The sequence below is a fragment of the Saccostrea cucullata genome, unplaced genomic scaffold (assembly GCF_032062105.1).
Source record: "Saccostrea cucullata isolate Sc308-1 unplaced genomic scaffold, CSIRO_AGI_Scuc_v1 ctg1725, whole genome shotgun sequence".
Classification (NCBI taxonomy): Eukaryota; Metazoa; Mollusca; class Bivalvia; order Ostreida; family Ostreidae; genus Saccostrea; species Saccostrea cuccullata.
Window position 1 is genome coordinate 60,269 of NW_026929188.1, and position 23,991 is coordinate 84,259.

The following is a 23,991-nucleotide window of genomic DNA, read 5'->3' on the forward strand; positions in this document are numbered from 1 at the left end:
TGAGGCATTTTGGGTTCTCAGAGTTTACCAAAAAGTAGGTCACTGTGACCTACTTCTGAAATCTCATGACTATATCTTGATATTTAAGATAATAAGGGGCTTGGAATCCTCACACTTAGTTGATTATCCCGGGCTCTCAGAGTGTTTTAACCAAAATGTAGGTCATAAGGACTTACTTTTGCAAGGTAACAGGTTCGTTCGCCTGATCTACCTGTTCGCAGGAGTCCATTCACGCAGAATCCGTTCACCCAAAATATTTTTCGCCCAATATCTTGTTCGCCCTATATGTGGTTCGCCCAATTCTTATATATATATATACTTGTATATATGTGAATTAAAAATTAACATACGAGTTTATCATTTTTTCTATTTATTTCCCTTACGAACTTGGAATTTTTTTTTCTCTCAAATTCTGATACGAAGAGCAATGTTTATTTAGTCTAAAATAATTTTTGATTTGATTCTAATGTTTTTTGAATGACGAAGTGTTTTCACTATAGTTAATTAGATGATTAATATCAATGTTAATTAGGGGGATAAATCAGTGTTATTTTTATGAATTGCCCTATGTTTTGAAAACGATGAAAGGACTGAGACGTTAATAGGTGTGACCGCTGCTACTAATTAAAACAAGTGTGATCATATGCATAACGTCTGATGGACAGAGTGACGGTCTGTTTTATTTTCAATGTACAAAAAATTTGGAAAGAAATTCATTAGATTTTATTCTACATTAAATTATGGCGAACGGACCCTGTGCTAACAAGTTTAAGGGCGAGCGGACTCTGGGCGAACAAGAAGTCGGGCGAACAATTTTTAGGGCAAACGAACATGGAACCGAGAAACCCTTTTGCAATATACGCAAGTTTCGAGATTATCTCCCTTGTTGCGCTCTTTCGTAGAGGAGGGGAGTTTCGTTGCCGCGTAAACAGACAGGTGGGACAGATATTTATTATTTATATATTGGATATATTGATACAGATAATCTACTGGTTTGTCGTCACTTCATGATTGTCAGGATGCACTCTACAACTCGAGAATAACCGAAATAATGTAAAGATTTCAATTTTTAAAGCAAAAAAATTGTAACAAAAAAGAAAATATCAGTGGATGCGAGACTTTTTAGATGAGGGAAGAGATATAGACCTCTAATAAATACATGCATCTGATCATTGCACGTCAGCAATCTAAATTGATTCTTTTCCTTATTATAACTTTTAAAAAACACTAATTGTTTAGAAAATATTTGTACAATCAAGAAAATCGGTTACTTTTTATAAAGACTACAACGTTTCTTTCATTTTCAAGTACCATATAATTCAAAGTAAAATTGCAAATATGCATAGTTGAGCTTGATAAAATCATCAAATGCATCACTGCTTAACATCATTATCTTTCTATAAAATTTAATAAATTCTAAAAGCAATAAATATCATTCATTTATTCATGCACGTTTGTATACAGAAGCAACCTGTCCCACCTCCATGCTGAAATGGATACTTTTTGCACCTCCATCGTAGGAGAGTTACAATCTCGAAACTCGCGTATTCCAAGGCTTTAATTATATGTACAGAATACTTAATTACAGGCTTCAAATAGAAGTGAAGGATTGTACAATTTATCAGAAGAGCAATTCAAGGCCTTTGGCCTCTTATTGAGTAACCTTTGTTCATATCATCTAATGATAAGGTTTATTCCTATTTTTAGCTCACCTGAGCTGAAAGCAAGTTTTTCTGATCACCTGTTGTCTGTCCATCCGTCTGTCTAGCTGTCCGTCAATCTATAAACTTTTCACATTTTCAACTTCTTCTCTGGAACTGTTGGGCCAATTTTAATTTGGTACAAAGCATCCCTGAGTGAAGGGAAGTTAAATTATTAAATTGAAGGGCAAAGCCCCCTTACAAGGGGAGATAATCAAGAAAAGATGAAAATGGGGTTGGGCTATTAATCTTTTTCTCAAAAACTACTGGGCCAGAAAAACTGAAACTTGAATGAAGCATCCTGGGGTAGTGTAGATTTTAAGTTATTTAAATCATGACCCCTTGGTTTAAGAGCATGTCCACAATAAGGAATCCAAGTTATAGATTGATATACAAAGGAAAAAATCTGTAAAAAAAAAAATTCTTCTCAAGAAGCACTGGGATAGAAAGACTGAATCATACATGTAAGCATCCTGGAATAGGCTCAGTGTAGATTGTATATTTTCTAAGTCATGACCCTTAGGCATAGGATGGGGTCACACTATGTATTACAAAGGGGAAGATCTGGTGAAGAAGAGGAAAGTTAGTTACTCAGGTGAACATTGTGTCCTTTGAGCCTCTTGTTAACCTGGACATACACATGCAAACAAAACTAAGCTCACTATTTAAAGTTTCTGTTTAGACGTTATGTACAAATTCCATCAAAGGATGAGATTTGGAATGCTGATGATACTAAAAGCCTTGATAGGGATGACTCTGATGATAAAAATGACAATGAGGAGGAATCTGAAAAAAAAGAAAATGGAGGTAAGTTTTTATTGGGAGGTTAAAAGAGGACATCTAAAATGAAGATAACCAACAGCAATTGCACATGAACTCAAAAAATCTATAAACAATATACAAATACTGTATACCAGGTTATTTTTGCCCGTGTTATTTTTGCCCTTTCACACTTCCAGGCAATTTTCAGTCTACGCGAAAGTTTAAATTTTTTAGAAGACAAAAGGTCTTGTAAAAATAAATTTTTTACCAGACCAAGCAATTTCTTTCCAGATCGACTTTTTTTCAATTAAATCCATATATCATTATGATACTGAGATTGAAAGGATGGGTGGGATGGGGTTAATTCTCATTGTGAAATCAAACCTTAAAATAAATCCAGAGTGAAATGAACTTGATTATTAATAATTTGCCTTTGTAAAAGGCTATGCAATTTTTTCATCATAAATACAAAACACTGTATCAAAGATTTTCTTAAATTAAGTATACTTTTTCAATATATATTTATTTTTTCCTGAAAAACTCATTATAGTTACTCAAGTTCAATGATCATTTGAAAATAGTTTCCGACATGAATCTACATATGAACTGTCTAAATAATTTCCCAACCAAACCCACGTATGAGCTATATATCTTTAAAGATCTCTAATTCTTGACAGAGGAAATTCGAATTAGAAAAAAAAGATCATGACAGGGTTGAAATACATAAAAATAAATCATGCTAAATTAGTCAAATAAAGGATATTTGTGGGAAATTGGACCATGTGTACATCTTAATTTAGATTTATTTGGCTTTATTTTTTATCAGACATTTGGTCTTGTATGCTGAAATTTTTCACCGACCCGACATAAATTTTACTGGTAAAAACCGACGGTTCGGTAACTTTCGCATAGACTGAATTTTGCCCTGTTCTAAATTTACCCAGTCAAAGTTTTCTTAGCTTACCTGAGCTGAAAGCTCAAGTGAGCTCTTCTGATCACAATTAGTTTGTAGTCTGTCTGTCTCTCTGTCCATAAACTTTTCATATTTTCCACTTCTTCTCCAGAACCACTGGGCCAATTTCAATCAAACTTGTCACAAAGCATCCTTGGTTAAAGGGATTCAAGTTTGTTCAACTGAAGGGCCACATCCTCTTCCAAGGGAAGATAATTTAGAAATAAGTAAAATTTGGTGGCTTGTTTTAGCTCAGCTGAGCCAATTAAAGGCTCAAGTGAGCTTTTCTGATCACATTTTGTCTAGCTTCCATCTGTCCGCCTGTAAACTTTTCACATTTTTGACTTCTTCTCAAGAACCAATGTATCAATTTTACCAAACTTGCCACAAAGTATTCTTGGGTGAAGGGGATTGAAGTTCCTTTATATTAAGGGCCACACTCCAGTCCAAGGGGAGATAGTTACAAATTAGTGAAATATTTATCTTTTAAAAATCTTCTTCTCAAGAACTACTGGGTCAGGAAAGATGAAACTTGACGTGTGGAAACTATGGGAAGCCAACGGGTTCAAAATTCCAACTCTGTTATTCATAACATGTACACATTGAAGCCTTAATTTGTAAATTGTAAATCATAAATTCATAATTTGTCAATTGTTCTATCACAATTTGTTAATTATAATTTATCCAACATAATTTGTTAAATGTAAATGCAAGTTAAGTCAATGATCACGTGTAATTCATAGACTTGTGATTTGTCGACTTGTGAAATGTAAATTGTACTCTTGTGATATGTAAATATTTAAAAGACCAAAGAGGGCGCTTTAAAAGTAGCAAGATATTTCGCCCCAAGGTTAAAAAGATCCTTAACCAGTTTGTAATATGCTTGCATATTATGCCTTGAAACTGTCTCTTAATAAGCTGTTTACAAATAAAATAAAAAATCTTTGCTGAAAAAAGTTGGATAAGTCCCACATAAATTTAGGAATTTCATTGATGTAAGGGGTGTTAAGAAAGTTCGTTCCAGCATGAAATATTTTCAAAAAGAATGGGTGGATTTAATGCCCTATTTTGGATCTTTTTGCGACTCCTCTACCAAGCTGTAAATGAAGTTAATCCAAAATATATTATGAGCAATGGAAAGGGCTACATATACTTGGTTATATTTAGGTGGAACATTTGTGCAAAATAATGCCCTGTTGTCATGTATCAAAATTGAAGCAACGATACATGAGTATCATCTTCCGGAATTCAACTTGTACCCGGCGTGGTTTTTTAGGTCACCTGAGAACTCAGGTGACCTATTGCTATCTGGTTTTGTCCGTCGTCGTCTGTTGTGTGACGACGGAAACTCAGATGACCTATTGCTATCCGTTTTCGTCCATCGCCGTCCGTCGTGTGTCAACATTTGAACATTTTTAGCTTCTTCTCTGAAACCAATTTCAACCAAATTTGGTATACAGCATCTATGGGTGAAGGGGATCAAAAAATGTGAATTTTATGGTCCACGCCCCCCTGGGGCCTGAGGGGTTGGGCCAAAACCACCAAAATTATTGCAATCTTTAAAAATCTTCTTCTTTACTCCTGGACATCAAGCAGGCAAACTGTTGGCATGAATGTAATGAGCATTGAGTCCTCTACCAAAATTGTGAAGTTCATGGCCCCAGGGTAAGAGATTCTTGTGCTAGGGTGGGGCTATATAGATTATATAGTGAAAATGCATTATTTCTTTGAAAATCTTGTTCTCTGCTCTTGGGTATTAAATAAACTAAGTGCATAGTTATGGTGAGCAAGAGTGCTTCTACAAGAATTGTGAATTTTATGGCCTCAGGGTCAGGGGTTCTGGTGTTAGGGCGGGACTCTATTGATTATATAGTGAAAATGCATTAATTCTCAGAAAATCTTTTCCTTTGCTCCTGGGTTTTATGCCAATGATCCAAGTATATATATATATATATATATATATATATATATATATATATATATATATATATATATATATATATATATATATATATATATATATATATATATATATATAAATATATTTATGATGAAGAAAGATGCCTCTAGCAAAATGGTTATTTTTTATGCCCCCTGGGTCAGACCGGGGGGGGGGGGGTACATAGTCTGAAAATGAATTACCAGTAATGCTTTGAAATCTGCTCTTTAGTATTAACCATTTTATGATAAAATTTGAATTTGCAAAATTTTGAAATATGTGGCCCCAGGGTCAGTGGTTCCTTTGGGGTGAGGTGCACAACTGGTTATAAAGTGGAAATGCATTTTCTCTTTGTTACTCTGATCTACCTCTGGGTTTTAAAAAAATAGAGTAAGCATGCTAAGTTTATAATTATGATGAGCAATGGTGCCTCTTTCAAAATTGTGAATGTGAATTTCTTGGCCTCTGGGGTAAAACACGAATCAATTTTAATTGTTTGAAAGTTGTTACACGATACTCAGGTGACCTATAAGGCCCGTTGGCCTCTTGTTATGTTACACAATCAATATTTATAGGAGGCGGGGCTATCGATCGGTGTCATTGTTGACATCTCTCTCTATCCCTCTTTCTCCAGAAATTCGAATACGTGTTTAGCATATTACAGCGATGTCAATATGAAATTATTTTAAAAATGTGATGACATGCAAAATTAAAACAATATTTATTTTGTTAAATTCTGAAAATGGCAACAAAACACGCTCAAAGACATGATTTAGATTGAGGTCAGGTTTAAGAATACAATGTCACTGTTTTCATTAGTACACTCGCAGGTGGACATCACATGATGAATTGTAATATTGAACAGGTCAGTCGAAGTCATAACAATGGAAGCGAGAAGTTTGTTTCGAACATGTTTTTTGTTAAATTAAGTGTGAGCACACGTTTGTCGGTTCTTCTCCTTTTAATATAACATTATTTTGTTCAATATACAACTACAGTTTTCTTAAGAACAGCCAACAAGCATGTGCTGACTATGTATTCAGACGATGAAAAACGTGTGACCCTGATTATAATATTGATATTCGAGAAATCTTCAGGCACCATGTCTGGATATTTATTTAGTTTACCTCGAAAAAAGCATTTTAAATTCACATCCGTACCATGAATACACGGTTAAGATATCGGGGGTTTATATGATGGAAAAAAATAAACATTTTATGAAACTTAATTTTAGGGTATTTTTTCTGGCCAGTTAAGTCCACCCATTCTTTCAAAGTAGTGCTTAACTAAAGAGATGAATTTTCAAGTCTGACAAAATTACAAGAGTGCGCTTCAGATTTATAGCAATTCATTTCTTTTAGGAAATTATAGGATTTTTATATGCCTGTCTTAAGACGGGACGTATTATGTTATAGGCTTCATGTCCGTCCGTCTGTCCGTCTGTCCATTCATGTCCGGCTCATAACTTGAATACTATTAGGCCTAGGATTATGAAACTTTGTCAACTTATACTTCTTGGGTAGACGGCATAGTTGCCAACTCACCCGATTTCGTCGGGTCACACCCGATTTTTCAACCCGTAACCCGATTATTTTTTATGACCCGGCGGGTCATGCTTATCACCCGATTTTTGCCGAACAACCCGAAAGTCTCCCGATTTCCGGATTTGGTTCGTAAATTAGGTTGCACTTTTAACTTCCAGTTACAACCCAAGCTTAGATCTACGTAAACAATGCCGATGGATTAATTATCTGTGCAGGTGTAAACAATTAACTGGGTGTTGTTTTGACAAATCAATGTTTGAAGTCAATTAAAATGGCTTCCAATAGAACTAGATCGTTATCAGGGCCAACAGGAACAAATTGAACCAAAAACATGTCTCCGATTGAACCAAGAAAAAGAGAAACGATATTTATGTACATATCAAGGAATCTTGGGGAAAAAAACTTTCATTCTTAGTAGATAAAATAAAGTTATCAAAAGCAGTGTAGGCCTAACTTCAAATTTAAAACATGTTGCATGCAGTAGTTAATTAATTAAGAGAGAGGAAAAACAAATTCAAAACTGAAATTGGTATACTTTCAAATTTAGCAGAAACTGAAAAGGCTTTTTTAAAAAAATGCACATTTACTTCAGGTCAATACTGAAATATGAAACCTTCAATTTTCATTCTTAACATGTAAATTAAAGCAAATTATGTATGAATTTTTTGTCATAGTAAATTAAATCCTTTTTCAATAAAAGAATTCTCAATACACAAATACTTTGTATATATGTATAAAATTTAATCATGGTAAATATGTCGTGAATGTCGTTACGCGTTATGACCAGATTTTTTACTTTCCAAATCTGGTCATGACCAGATTTTTACATGCTGGAGGTTGGCAAGTATGGTAGACGGTGTGTCGCGCACATAAAGTAGGTCGCTGTGACCTTTAATAAACATGCTATAGCCAAATATGGAAAAATCCTGTCCGGCTCATAACTAGAAAACTATTAGACCTAGAGTTTTCAAACTTGGCAAACGTATACATCTAAAGTAGAAGGTGTGTCGCGGCCTATTTCAAGGTCACTGTGACCTTTAATTAAAGTGAATTTTTTAAAAAAACTAAGTCTTTTAAATTTTAAATTTCATAATCCTAAAAAATGTAAAAATATAGTTGTATGCTTATTAAAAAACGTTAAATTAAGTAAAAACTTATTTTTTCATTATATACTTCACAGCAATCTGTAACAAATGTTTATGCTTTGAGAGGAATTCAGTTTGTCCCATGGGCTTAATTATCAAGCACTGGTCAAGAAGAATTTTGATAGCAGAAATTTGCATGTCAAATTAGAGAGAAATTAATGAGTTTTTTGTCAGGAGCTAAGAGCATCTCTAGATCTGATGCAGCTGTTGTCTTAATTTATCTCTTGGGAGTTGGGCAAAAAGAAATGGCCTCATAGTTGCTTGTGCTAATGAAGAGTTCTTGATGGCTAGTCCAGATAAAGATCTTTCAATTGATGTAATGTAATTAAAACAAATTGATGTTTTAGAGTATGATTAAAACTAAATTAGTATTGTATAATATGATTAAAACTAATTATATATGTGTTCATTGAAAAAAAAAATTATATTTCAATTTTTATATATTTGCAACAAAGATGCTATAGCAAAATATGGAAAAATCCTGTCTGGCTCATAACTAGAAAACTATTAGACCTAGAGCTTTCAAACTTGGCAAAAGTATACATCTAAAGTAGAAGGTGTGTCGCGGCCTATTTCAAGGTCACTTTGACCTTTAATTAAAGTGAATTTTTTAAAAAAAACTATGTCTTTTAAATTCTAAATTTTATAATCCTTAAAAATGTAAAAATATAGTTGTATCCTTATTAAAAAACGTTAAATTAAGTAAAAACTTGTTTTTTCATTATATACTTTACAGCTATCTGTAACAAATGTTTATGCTTTGAGAGGAATTCAGTTTGTCCCATAGGCATAATTATCAAGCACTGGTCAAGAAGAATTTTGATAGCAGAAATTTGCATGTCAAATTAGAGAGAAATTAATGAGTTTATTGTCAGGAGCTAAGAGCATCTCTAGATCTGATGCAGCTGTTGTCTTAATTTATCTCTTGGGAGTTGGGCAAAAATATGCTTGTGTTAATTAAGAGTTCTTGATGGCTAGTCCAGATAAAGATCTTTCAATTGATGTTCTAGTGTATGATTAAAACTAAATTAGTATTGTATAATATGATTAAAACTAATTATACATGTGTTCATTGAAAAAAAAAATTATGTTTCAATTTTTATATATTTGCGACAAATTGCAGTCATGTCTCACTAGTATTATTTGTTATAATCAATCCCTACACTGTAAGTCTCTTAGAGATGTATAATAAGAAATGGAAATTAGATAATTGAAATCTGTGTCAATCTGTTAATCAAGGCTACCTGATTTTCTTGCATCCTAACCAATATATGATTATTGAACAATATTTGACGGGCGTATCATGCTGTGGCGGGGCACTTTATTCTTCCATGTGAAAATACATATAACATCTTTAAAGCACCCAAATGGTAGAAATGCTGGTCATTTTGAGTAAAATTTATACACAAAACAAAACAAGGTTTACGAGGTTCAGTTTGTTTAAAATTTAACATATCAAATCCATACAAACACTTAAAAACACATAGAAAAAATATAAACAATAATGTAAATCTCGAAACTCATACTTGTTTGGCGCTCTGGGGGCTACTCATACTTCTCTACCTTTCCTTCCTACTCTTAACTGTTAAAGCCACTCCAACCTGATCCCGAAAACAACTAGACATAACTTTGCCTAGGGCTGATCCCTAAAGCCAAGCACAAATTACAACTCCGGGCTGATCCCAGGAGTGCACCATGCCTGGGGCTGATCCCAGCAGGCTACAAACAAGACAAACCTCTGGGCTGATCCCAAGAGGATGCTCAACAAGAAACATTGCCTAGGACTGATCCCTAGATGCAAGCACAAATCGCCACTTCAGTCTGATCCCAGGAGTGATAATGCCTGGGGCTGATCCCAGCAGGCCACGAAACCTGACGGACCTCTGGGCTGTTTCCGAGAGGATGTAAACAAGATACATAGCCTAGGGCTGATCCCTAAAGGCTAGAAATAGAACCCACACTCCGGGCTGATCCCAGGAGTGCATCACACCTAGGGCTGATCCCAACAGGCCACATAACCAGACAAATACCTTCGAGTTAAAACTATGGGCTGATCCCCTTATTTTGATGCATAAAATATGACAATTCTTGTATACATGTACTACACTATACAATTTAAGTATCTAAACAGAACTAATCTACCTCAGACACACAAACATAAATATAAGTAATATTGGGGGCAAAATTCCCCAGGAATGAACGCCAAATGAGTGGGTCGCTTCTGCACAATAGTCCGTGACTTCCAGGCTCCAACTGCAATTACCAGACTCCCCCTCTAGGCATCAATGCCCCTGGCTACCCTTTTCTTATTGGTCAATCAAAAATACCCCATAAACAAAAAATCTAATTATAGAAACACATCCTGATTACATAAAAAACAAAACGCAACACATTTAGTTCAGTTACATAGGCTAGAAAAGACAATTTGTGTATAAATAATAATTTAATGTCATTAAATATCAAATAAAGGATAATTTACTTTTGTTTCTTCATAGCTTATCTTGCATCAGACAAACTGATGAGCATAGGTATAAGAACGATAGATCACTTTTCAAAACAACAGATGTGTCATTATGAAATTTTTCACAGATTTGGAAAATTTTGCATAGTATTTGAAAGGATGTATTGACCTGAGTAGTTAATATATGTCACAAATATGCATCATCTCTAATTTTTTTTAACAGACTTCATCTGTTTTAATACCTGCCCTCGATCCCCTTATTGATTCAACAAAAGACAGTTAAAACCTTATCAGTAGCAAGAATGGACTATGTATAAAACATGAAATATCACAAATTGTAAATATCTTCTCATCTTATTTCTTTTCGTAAATAAAAGAAAAATGTGGAATGAACTTTCTTAACACCCTTTACATACCTTCATTCCCCCATAAACAGTTGAGGAGCCAAGTTTGCATACACCTGGGACCTTCTAAAAATGTATTAGTAAGTTAATTAAGAACAGTAATCTTACTATCATTCACCTAAATAGCCAGTCTTATATGGACCGTCTACAATGACAACGTCTCTCTCTATTGCCATAGCTGTTTGTCTTTATGTTTTATTCTATCCCGGGACTCAGCCAAAAATGTTTTGGCTATGAGACCTTCCATTTTACTAAAGATCTAGTGAAATAATTATTTCAAAATAATAATGTATCCTCGAATGAAAATTTCAGATTAGTGTGCTCTGTTACAACGCACTTTGAAAAATTACGCACTTTGAAAAAAATTTTCAAAGTGCATTAAATTTGGGACCAAATCAACGCACTTTGAAAAAATAAAATTTCTTTTCAAAGTGCGTTGATATCGACCATATTAACGCACTTTGAAAAAAAATGTGTATGTCTTGGTCAATATTCTTGAAAATCTTAGGTGTGATAAATGGTTGAAACTATTGGATAACTTTTCGGTAATAAGGTCACTTCCGGATGTGAAAGTAAGTGATTTTGCTTTTTCCATACTTTGAAAATTCTTTCTCTCTTAAGAGTCAAAATCAGCAAGCATCGAGCATTGAATGGAAAGTTAAAATTTTATTTTTTCAAAAGCTTTTGGTATATGAAAGATTTTGTCCTATCTAATGCTAAAACACAATTAAAATTTTTTTTGAATGTATGAAGGGACTGGTATCCAAGGAAATTCATTTCTATAGCAACGGGTTCATAAATCCTTATGAAAATCAATGATTTTTAGACATTTTGCTATGAATATGTTTTCTGAACGTGATTAGATAAGGTATTTTGGTTACTTTATTTGTTAAAAGAAGGAATTACTTTATTCTCCCCAAACAGGAAAAACAAAATTTCTGTGGTGATATTGTTGCCATGACAACGGGAAAAGAACATGGCGTCAATGCTTATTAATTTTGAAAAGAGTTGCATATGTTTATCACTATATATACAAAATCTACAACCACTGCTGGAAAGATGACTGGTGTGATCTTGTTACGGGTTATCTATATGTCATATCTATACAATAAAATTTGCAGGCAATTTTAGTAGAAAAAAGTTACAAATGGTTAAAATGTGTGATAATCTGGCATTTATAAGCTTTTTTGAAAGGGTGGGGGTAATTTGAATACATGTACAGTGTCCATTATATTGGTCATATTGGTTCTGATCAAAGCATACTCATAATTTTACTATTGTTGATAAATAAATGCCCATTCAATTTCAAAAGGAAGTTATATTCCTCACAAACGAAACTTGGAAAGGGGGGGGGGGGGGTAGGAATCACCTTGTTCATCGATCCATATATATGTAAAATTTTGACTTGTACATAACATTTCAATGAAGCACCACTGAAAGTTCATACTTGATATTAAGATTTCTTGTGATCAAGAGATGTGTCAAAAACTTTACTCAAGGTCATTTGAACAAGTTCAAGGTCATTGGTAGAAGAAAAGTGCAATCTTTGCCAATTCTGTAACATTCTAATGAAAAGACTTGGTTTCTTTTCGAGAATTATTTTTGAGCTGTAGGTTTGTCATGATCTTGACCAAAGTTCATTTGGACATGTTTGACCTTGACTCAAGGACATTGCTTTTTCAAGGTCACTGCAGTAAAAGTGTACTATATGAGTTTGTGCTCAACACAACGGTTTTACTACTTATGACTTGAGTATTTGTCATAGTAATTTTTGGTATATATATCATTTTGAAAGGTTTCAAATTAATATTTGGACCTTTTTTGTAATAAAAACGATTTAATGCAATAGCAGGAGGGTTGGTATCATTTTACGAGCTTGCTCACAATAATTTTAGTTTATGAAAGAGAGTCACTATGACAGATCACATAATTTTAAAGTAAAACCATGTCAATCAGGCATGTAACATCAGGTTTGGGTTGGGTAGGGGGGATGACATACCCCACCAAACTTTTTTCTCAACATAATCTGATGTTTAACCCCCCCCCACTTTTTTTGCAGTTTTTTTATGCCTACCCCACACCATGCACTGGAAAAAACTAGTTGAAGTACTAAGAAGACTAGTAAATTTACTGTCCATACAATCACTACCTTAAAAGTAGTTTTACTGGGTATTGATTAGATTTGCTAGATAAGATTAGTAAATCTAGAATTGATAAGTAACTTTCACTAGGTATTTAAGTATCTATACAACCCCCGCTCTTAGCCGGCAAACAGAAAGATTACGAATCACGACAAACGCTTTATGAGGCACACTAGTTTAAATCACTATGTATTTCTTTCAGTGTGCACTTTCAAAAACGATACCATGTCTGTCTTTGGTATTGAACCGATGATATATTCTCTTAATGTCCTAATTTAGAAAGAATATTGCAAGACAGCTAAGACCTCAGTAGCTACTGGTGCCTAAAATACAAATCTGGAAGGGCTAAATATGTATGAATGTCTAAATTTGAACTGACCCTGAAAGAAATTCATTAATAACCCTAATGGGCAATCTTTGAAGGGCATATATATATTATATCGAAATTTTTATTGTACTTATATTTAAAAACATTTTGAAAGCAATGTAGAAATCAGAAGAGAATGACAAATATGAATATTTTATATATACATGTATAAGGCCACACCATTGAAAATTTTTGTTCGTCGAACCCGCGCGCTCGTATTTAATCAAAACGATACAAATAATATTAATTAAATTTCCCACATCATAGGAATTCTGTGCTATTTTCTGTTTCATTTCCGCTGTATTTATTGTATTTTTAATCTGCTTACTCTGTAAATCAGAAAAAATATAATTGTCCGCTCAATTTTTTTTAACGCTCCGCCTAAAAAAAATGACCAGAAAAAAGTAATAATATTATTATTTAACCGCTTGCCCGCTTGTACTTTTTTTAAAATCAAATGTCCGACGAACAAGAAATTAAATTGGTGTGGCCTAATACCTAGAGATACAAAACATAGATTTGAGGAACAGGTCGTCCGACTTTAAACTAATTCATCATCATCATCATCATTTTTATTTCACTCACACCAACATCAGTGGTACAAGGTACAATATAAAACTTAGCGCTCTTTCTTTTTTCTCACAAAAACATTTTGTCAGTTTTGAAATTAATTAATCATTTAATCCTGACCTTGTATTAATTATGATACTTCAAAATGCAGAATATAAAGATATGTTTCAGATTCTTCTACTATCTATTCATGAATCTGCATGCTAAAAATTGATAGTTATTAGATTTACATCAATAAAAAAATGCTAACAGACAAACAAAGAATGTTACTTTTGGATTGAACATTTTTATTTGATCCACTTTCATGAATACACTGTACAATTTATGGATCTATTTTCTGGATCCCTGAGTCTTCAAACATCAATGGTTGGTACTGTAATTATAATGTATTCTCATAATGATAATCTGAAAAAGTGAAAAAATTAAAATGTAATATTATACAGCTTTGCCTTCAGATACTTACTTAAAACCATTTCTAGTTGAGCTTGAGCAATGATGATGAATGGAAAGCATGTTTATTGGAATCAATTAAATTCCAAGAGATCTCAATGGTTTATTATTTTATTTTAAAAAATTAACGTTTTTACTAAATGTATTATTTACATGTTTTTCCTGTCTAATTCTATATCAGCTCATCCAATTCTGTTTCTGCTTCTTTCCGAGTTTGGCTTCAGAGTGCCGAATTTCATTCTAAAAACAGAAGTATACAACACAAAGTTGAGACCGTATTGATTTTAGATATTCTTTAAATTCAAAAAACTTCTAATAAAAAGGTCAATTGGTTCTAGGTTTTGTCAAAACTCTAGATTATGGTTTTCATTTCTTTCCAATAACCCCCCCCCCCAAGAAAAAATGAAGTATAGATATTCTTTTCATAAATTTACGTGCTTTAAATCTAATGATGCTTATTATTTGAACCTAGTTGACTTAAATTAGTTCAGTGGTACCGGAGAAAATGTTAGCTGAATATGAATTTTCTTTTAAAAGTAAACATTGGATGGCATCAGCAATTTTTTTTTTTAAAAATTAATTATTCTACTGTGGTATATATACAATTCAGTTACCACTTGTCCACTACATAATACACTTAATTGTCTGTATCACAATACTTCCAAGGTAATCCCCTTTCCTAAACTAAAATATATTAAGTACAGAGTTAACCCCCTGCCACCCCCCCTTTTTTTACGGACGCCATAACAAAGGTCATTCCATTTTACAAATATTTCATTATAATAGTGTTGGTTTTCATAAATTCATAATTTCTTATGTAAAAAGTAGGTATTATCTTAAATGGTAAATAAAGATATCTATTATTATATACAGAATTTTTATTTAAACTGACCATCACTCAAGTTATAATCATTATAGCTGGTGAGTGACTTGGTTACACACATGCCGTGAATACAACAAATCAAAATTAAACTAAATTCAAATCAAACTTTATAATTTGGGATACAGTTATGTAACTGATCATGACCGACTTTTTCAAGTTAGGCCCGCAGTAACAATCTAAGTTAGAGAATTTAATTTCATTTTATCATATTATAGTTTAATATCGACAATATTATGAGGGGGGGGGGGGGGCCTCTCCTGGTTCCTCAGGCAATGCATAATCTTTTCTTTTTAGTTATAAAATACTAGAGTAATGCTAAGACCGCGGAACATTAACTGGCAAAATTGGTAATATACAGCTTACGTCATTTCCATCCGTTACAATCAAAACATTCAGTGATAGACAGCGTAATGGGTGGGTAAAATTCGACGCGGACGTTTGGAAAACATCGGGATTGAAATTGCAGATCGAGATTTATTTTCAATCCACCTGAGCTGTTGTCAAAGCAAAGAGTGAATGTATGATCCAAAAATCAACTAATTTCAACTCCCAAATTCATATTGTTTGAAGTTCACATTAATATGAGTTTTAGCTTATAATTTTTTAAGAACGCAAAAGATCATACAAGACAAAGATTATTTTTCAGGAGATATTTGATTCTAGGAAGGGGGGGTTTAAAAATTGTCGAGTCAGGTCATGACATATTTTATGTCTAGGATTATAAGATTGCATGAGTTTTATACTTATTCTCACTGAAAACTCAGGCGCGTAGCATCGTTTTTGAAAGTGGGGGCGCCAACCAGAGAAATTTTGTTTGAAAAAAGTTAACAAACAAAAAAAAACAAACAACCCCCACCCCCCCCCCCCACCCCCGAAAATTTAAAGTTGCACAAACTCGAAAACCCTATTCGGGGGAGGGGGGGAGTGACCAAGTTTTTCAAAGCCAAGTTACTTTCACTTTCAATTTTCCAACAATTCCTTGATATCACTATTCTATGGTAAAAAGTGGGGGGCCAACCATCCTTTCAATAAACAATTCCTATAGTAAAGGTAATGATGGGGAAGAAAGTGGGGGGGGGGCAGCCCCCCCCCCCCCCCCCCCCCCCGTTGCTTCGTCCCTGAAACTGTTGGACAATTTTATTTAAAAAATCGTTCAAACCCCCCCCCAACCCCCCCAACACAAAGATATACTAGTACATGTATTTACCGAACAGATATGAAATATTTAGTTTAAACCATATTTTATTTGAACATGACAAGCAAGAAATACAGGCAAGAAGTACAAAGATCAAACAGGATTCGGAAACAAGTTTCAAAAACTTATATTAATCCGTTTCCTTATTATTAATCATTAAGATGACAGACCCTTTTTAGGTAGTTACATAACACGGTTTTAAGCTATATTACAAAATATTTGAGATTTACATACATATTAAATATGAAATCATGTTAAATTACACAAATGAAACACGTTCTAGTCATTTGGAAAGAATCTAAAAGATGTACAATATGTATGCAAAGAAAAAAAAGATGAACAATGGAAGGTGATTGAATTAACGTAGAAGATAATTAAAGAATAAGTACAGGTGCAGTAACAAATAACAAATATAAATACAAATTTGGGAAATATAACAATAAAAGATTGGGGAAATAATGAAGAAAAAAAAATGAAAAAATAAAAAAAAAATGAAATATTTGTCACTTAAATATTTATTCAATTAAAAACATTGGACAAAAAAAATTCATGCACGGATCTAGAGGGGGGGTCGGGGGGTCAGGACCCCCCGCCCCCCTGGAATTTCCACGGTTAAAAAATGTATATACTAAAGCATGAGAAAAGTCACCTTGGACCCCCCCTGGAAAACGCAGACCCCCCCTGGTGAACATGTATATGTTTGAAATGGGTATGAAATGTGAGAGATTTGAGGCAGCAATAGAAGTTTTTCACTACCCCCCCCCCCCCCCCCCCCATCCCCCACGAAATAGGTTTTTCACGTTTGGGTGAGTTAACGTTTTTTTTTTTTTTTTTTTTTTGCTTGTCAATAATTTTTTTTTTGAAATGGGTGGACCCCCCCTGGAAAAAATTTCTGGATCCGTGCCTGAAATTCAAACTGTACCAAAATTGAAATTATTTGTCTTCTGGGTCAATCAGTAATAATGTGCCTTCTAACGTAGCTGAGGTGGATTGAAAATGAATTCGATCTGCAATCCCATGTTTTCCAAACGTCCGCGTCGAATTGTACACGCCCATTTCATTGTCTATCACTGAGTGTTTTGATTGTAACAGATAGAAATGAAATAAGCTGTATATTTCCAATTTTGCCAGTTAATATTCCGCGGTCTTAACATATATACTAGTAGTCAATCAGAATTAAATTGAAATGTGCAAAAACATCTGCCAAGTGTTACATATTTTACTGCATGGCTAATTTATGCTATACATTCTTCTGTAACTGTTGTAATGGTAAATTGTAAAAATTTCAGTCGCTCACAGTAATTAAGACTCATGAAAACGCCAAAACTGAGGCTCAGGCTGCAACAAGTTTGTAATTTTCTGCTAGTCTTCTGTACACTGTTGTTGAAAACAATGTAAGCAAACTACCGTTTATTCCTCCTACGTTAGAGAGCTATACCAAAGGGAGGTAATTTGAAGCAAAAGTGGCAGAAAATTATGGATTTGAATCAGTTATCATATATAAATGCTTTAGTTGCCTGCAGATTTTTTTCTTGATTCTTCTAGAACAAATACTGTTTAATATATATTTTATGTTGATAAGCTTTAATGTGGTTGTAGATTTCTTATAGAGTACTTCAAATTTGCTGTTTTTTAAAGCAAAATAAACCTCCAAAAACTAGTTTATTTATCAAAAGGTGAAGAGAATTTCAATAATCAACAGTTGATAAAATGGAGTATATTTATATAAATAAAATAATAATTTAAAAAGCCTTTTTAGCTCACCTGAGCTGAAAGCTCAAGTGAGCTTTTCTGATTACTTTTTGTCCGGCGTCCGTCTGTCTGTCCGTCTGTCTGTAAACTTTTCACATTTTCGACTTCTTCTCAAGAACTGCTGGGCCAATTTCAACCAAACTTGCCACAAAGTATCCTTGGGTGAAGGGGATTCAAGTTTGTTCAAATGAAGGGCCACGCCCTTATTCAAGGGGAGATAATTGGGAATTAATGAAAATTTGGTGGCATATTTTAAAAATCTTCTTCTCAAGAACCACTGTGCCAGGAAAGATGAAACTTATGGGGAAACATCCTCAGGTAGTGTAGATTCAAGTTTGTTCAAATCATGACCCCCGGGGGTAGGGCGTGGCCAAAATGGCCGACCAAAGTTTTACATAGTAATATATAGGAAAATTCTTTAAAAATCTTCTTCTCAAGAATGGCAAAGCCATACTTGATCATATTTATATGGAAGCATGATCAGGTAGTGTAGATTCAAGTTTGTTCAAATCATGACCCCCTGGGGTAGGGCGTGGCCAAAATGGCCGACCAAAGTTTTACATAGAAATATATAGGAAAATTCTTTAAAAATCTTCTTCTCAAGAATGGCAAAGCCATAATTGATCATATTTATATGGAAGCATGCTCAGGTAGTGTAGATTCAAGTTTGTTCAAATCATGACCCCCTGGGGTAGGGCGTGGCCAAAATGGCCGACCAAAGTTTTACATAGAAATATATAGGAAAATTCTTTAAAAATCTTCTTCTCAAGAATGACAAAGTCATAATTGATCTTATTTATATGGAAGCATGTTCAAGTAGTATAGATTCAAGTTTGTTCAAATCATGACCCTCGGGGGTAGGGCGTGGCCAAAATGGCCGACCAAAGTTTTACATAGAAATATATAGGAAAATTCTTTAAAAATCTTCTCCTTAAGAATGACAAAGCCATAATTGATCATATTTATATGGAAGCATGCTCAGGTAGTGTAGATTCAAGTTTGTTCAAATCATGACCCCCGGGGATAGGGCTCGGCCAAAATGGCCGACCAAAGTTTTACATAGAAATATATAGGAAAATTCTTTAAAAATCTTCTTCTCAAGAATGGCAAAGCCATAATTGATCATATTTATATGGAAGCATACTCAGGTAGTGTAAATTCAAGTTTGTTAAAATCATGACCCCTGGGGGTAGGGCGTGGCCAAAATGGACGACCAAAGTTTGACATAGAATTATATAGGAAAATTCTTTAAAAATCTTCTTCTCAAGAATGGCAAAGCCATAATTGATCATATTTATATGGAAGCATGCTCAGGTAGTGTAGATTCAAGTTTGTTCAAATCATGACCCCCTGGGGTAGGGCGTGGCCAAAATGGCCGACCAAAGTTTTACATAGAAATATATAGGAAAATTCTTTAAAAATCTTCTTCTCAAGTTTGACAAAGCCGTAATTGATCTTATTTATATGGAAACATGTTCAAGTAGTATAGAATCAAGTTTGTTCAAATCATGACCCTCGGGGGTAGGGTGTGGCCAAAATGGCCGACCAAAGTTTTACATAGAAATATATAGGAAAATTCTTTAAAAATCTTCTCCTTAAGAATGACAAAGCCATAATTGATCATATTTATATGGAAGCATGCTCAGGTAGTGTAGATTCAAGTTTGTTCAAATCATGACCCCCGGGGATAGGGCTCGGCCAAAATGGCCGACCAAAGTTTTACATAGAAATATATAGGAAATTCTTTAAAAATCTTCTTCTCAAGAATGGCAAAGCCATAATTGATCATATTTATATGGAAGCATGCTGAGGTACTGAAGATTTAAGTTTGTTAAAATCATGACCCCCGGGGGTAGGGCGTGGCCAAAATGGCTGACCAAAGTTTTACATAGAAATATATAGGAAAATTCTTTAAAAATCTTCTTCTCAAGAATGGCAAAGCCATAATTGAGCATATTTATATGGAAGCATGCTCAGGTAGTGTAGATTCAAGTTTGTTCAAATCATGACCCCCGGGGGTAGGGCGTGGCCAAAATGGCTGACCAAAGTTTTACATAGAAATATATAGGAAAATTCTTTAAAAATCTTCTCAAGAATGACAAAGCCATAATTGATCATATTTATATGGAAGCATTCTCAGGTTCAAATCATGACCCCCAGGGGTAGGCGGGGCCAAATTGGCCGACCAAAGTTTTTAAAGATATATGTAGGAAAATTCTTAAAAAATCATTTTCTAAAAATTAGCAAATCCATGATTGGTCATGGGACTACTTTTAAAAGCCATTTTCTACTTTTTCCTACCCTTAGTGCTCAGGTGAGGGATGTGGCCCATGGGCCTCTTGTAAAAATATATAGGAAAATTCTTTAAAAATCATTTTCTAAAAAATATCAAATCCATGATTGGTCATTGGACTACTTTTGGATTTAAACTTTACAATAAAAAGCCATTTTCTACTTTTTCCTAACCTTAGTGCTCAGGTGAGCGATGTGGCCCATGGGCCTCTTGTTTAATGACTAGTAATAAAAAAGTATTTGTTTAACCATAACTTCAAGTGTCATGATAAAGTACAAAACACGCTATTTGAAAGGCGCGTGGTTTCCATAGCAACAATGCGAAAAAATTTTTTTTGCTTGCCTTTTTCTATCATACCCTTTGTTCTGAAAATTTATAAATGAGTTTTAACCAAATCTGTTTCTTATAATGCCACTTTCCACATTTTTTAACTAAATGCTCGATGCTTGCTGATTTTGACTCTTAAATGTGTTACTGTATTTTATTTTTTCCAGTTTGCATGGTATGCATTTAATGTAAACTAAAATTTACCGGTATTGAAAGTTTTCATCGTCATACCACTTATGCAAATACATTTATCTGGGTGTAGCATAGGCATTGGTAACATGGGGGAGGGGTCTACACACAAATGTTTTGCAAAGATATACATAATGACATTAAAAATTGGGGCTTACCTTGGGGGAACACTTTCAATTTGCTACCGACAGTTATGTATAAGAAAAAAGAGGTTGACTGCGAGACCTTCTATATACAGCAAAACTCGTTTAGAACGAACACGGATATTGCGAATTTACGGATATAGCGAAGTCATCTTGGATACCCAGCTACATAAATTTAATGAATTTCTTAAACAGTTATAACAAATTACGGATATAACGAAGTAATTTCATAGGTCCCAGTGACTTCGTTATAACCGAGTTTTACTGTACTCATCTTCTTGTTCTCAAAGTAAATCAATACATGTAAATTAAAACGTTTTTTTGAAAAATATAATTATTACAAATAAATTCTCTCAATTACTAAAATCTAAGTCACTCTATAATTTTTGTTTTATACATATTTTATTTTTCAAAGTAAGTTAAAACTCCACATGGTAAAAAAAGTTTATGTACGTACTCTTAACACACCAATTTTAACGCACTTTGAAAAAAAAATTTCAAGTGCGTAATTTTCTAAAAGTGTGTTGCCACAGTGCTCATTATTTCTCAAGAAGATGCTTTGTCCACAATTTAATGCACAATTCTTGTATTAATAAAACCTCATATCTCCTTTTTTCAGAAATGGAAATTTCAACACCAGTGTCTTGTGCACTGTCATCAAGCAAGGATTTGAACTTGGAATGTAGCAGTGAAACATCTACTGAAGAAATGGAAAGTAAAGGTCAATCCAATAATCAACCAAAACGTTTGGTAAAGTTTACAATGGTAAACTCTTATGGAAGTGCAGAACTTGACTATAAAATCAAAGATGATGGAAATCCTTTGAAAATTAGTTGTAAGTGTTACTGTGGTTTGAAACTATTTGTCGTTTTATTACTCTTTAATCATGTAATCAGGTCATAGGAGAATTAAATGATAAGAAACTTAGGCCTATACTTAATGAAGTTAAGGATAAATAACACAAACAAACTTTTTCTCCAGAAAGTGAATTATTTTTATGTATTCTAAAGCCCATCTCATTAAAGAAGAAATATTCGACCATCTAACAATTTTATGATTGAACGATTCACCAAAATTTGGGGGAAAGTTGGAAAATGTATGTTTCTAATTCAATATTTTTTTTTTAAAGTTTCTAATTTATTTTCTGCCATCTTTATGAATAACTTATATTGATAAAGGTATGCAGATCATTATCCTGGGTCAAATATTTTATGGAAGACAATTTTTTTTTCTTATTGTTTATCAAAAGTAATCAATATTAAAAAAAAGATGAAAATTAATGTAAAAAGTTTACAAACAATCCTAAAATATGTTAATATTTTTTATGGAGTCTTTACAGTGGTATTACTTTTGAAGAAACAAGGAATTAGGTACCCTTTCGACACTAATAAAACGAGAAAAAAACATTTACACAGTAAAATGACATTTATTGAACAAGGTCCGGAAAGAGATGTTCCCTCTAATGGTTGCAGGAACATTGTCTGAACAAATATTATAAGGTCACCTGAGTAAATTCAGGTGACCTATTGCTATCCGTTTTCGTTCATCATTGTCGTTCGTCGTCCGTAAACTTTTGAACATTTTTAGCTTCTTCTCTGGAACCTCTAAACCAATTTCAATCAAATTTGGTATACAGCATCTATGGGTGATGGGAAACAAAAATTTTGAATTTCATGGTCCCTGCCCCCCTGGGGCCTGAGGGGTGGGGCCAAAACCACTAAAATAAGTGCAATCTTTAAAAATCTTCTTCTTTACTCCTGGACATCAAGCAGTCAAACTGTTGGCATGATTGTAATCAGCATTGAGTCCTCTACCAAAATTGTGAAATTTATGGCCCCCGGGTCAGGGGTTCTGGTGTTACGCCGGGGCTATATAGATCATATAGTAAATTAAAAGTGCATTATTTCTTTGAAAATCTTCTTCTCTGCTCCTGGGTATTAGGTAAACTAAGAACATAGTTATGATGACCAAGAGTGCCTCTTCAAAAATTGTGGATTTTATGGCCCCTGGGTCAGCAGTTCTGATGTTAGGGCAAGGCTCCATTGATTGTATAGTAAAAAAAACATTAATTCTTTGAAAATCTTCTTCTCTGGTCCTCGGTATTAAACAAGCTAAGTACATAGTTATGATTAACAAGTCAGAGTGCATCCTCCAAAATTGTGAATTTTATGGCCCCAGGGTCAGGGTTTCTGGTGTAATGGCGGGGCTCTATTGATTATATAGTGAAAATGCATTAATTCTTCATAAATCTTCTCTGCTCCTGGGTATTTAACCAATAAACTATGTACATAGTAATGATGAGGAAAGATGCCTCTTCCAAATTTGTGAATGTCATGGCCCCTGGTCAGGGGTTTTGGTGTAAGGAGGGAACTCTTTTGATTATATAGTGAAAATGCATGAATTCTTTAAAAATCTTCTTTGCTCATGGGTATTAAACAAACTAAGTAAGTATATAGTTATGATGAGCAAGAGTGTTTCTTCCAAAATTGTGAATTTTGTGGCCCCTGGGTTGGGGGTTGTGATATTAGGGTGAGGCTTTATATTATTGATTATATAGTGAAAATACATTGTTTCTTCAAAAATCTTCTTCTCTGCTCCTATTAAACCAATGAACTATGTACATGTACGTAGTTAAGATGAAGAAGGATGCCTCTTCCAAAACTGAATTTCATGGCCCCTGGGTCAGGGGTTCTGGTGTTAGGGTGGGGCTCTAATGATTATTTATAGTGAAAATGCATGAATTCTTTGAAAAATTTTTATCATTGCTCCTAGGT

The 23,991-nt window shown here is 33.8% G+C and overlaps 1 protein-coding gene across 1 annotated transcript in view; it reads left to right on the top strand.

The window, feature by feature from the left end:
- Nucleotides 1-23,991, top strand: part of LOC134280029 (ubiquitin carboxyl-terminal hydrolase 4-like) — a 140,287-nt gene that overhangs the window by 46,410 nt on the left and 69,886 nt on the right. Inside the window, exons 7-8 of the mRNA XM_062762458.1 lie at nt 2,383-2,507; nt 21,837-22,052. Coding sequence (XP_062618442.1) covers nt 2,383-2,507; nt 21,837-22,052 — 341 coding nt within the window. The remainder of the gene's footprint in view (nt 1-2,382; nt 2,508-21,836; nt 22,053-23,991) is intronic.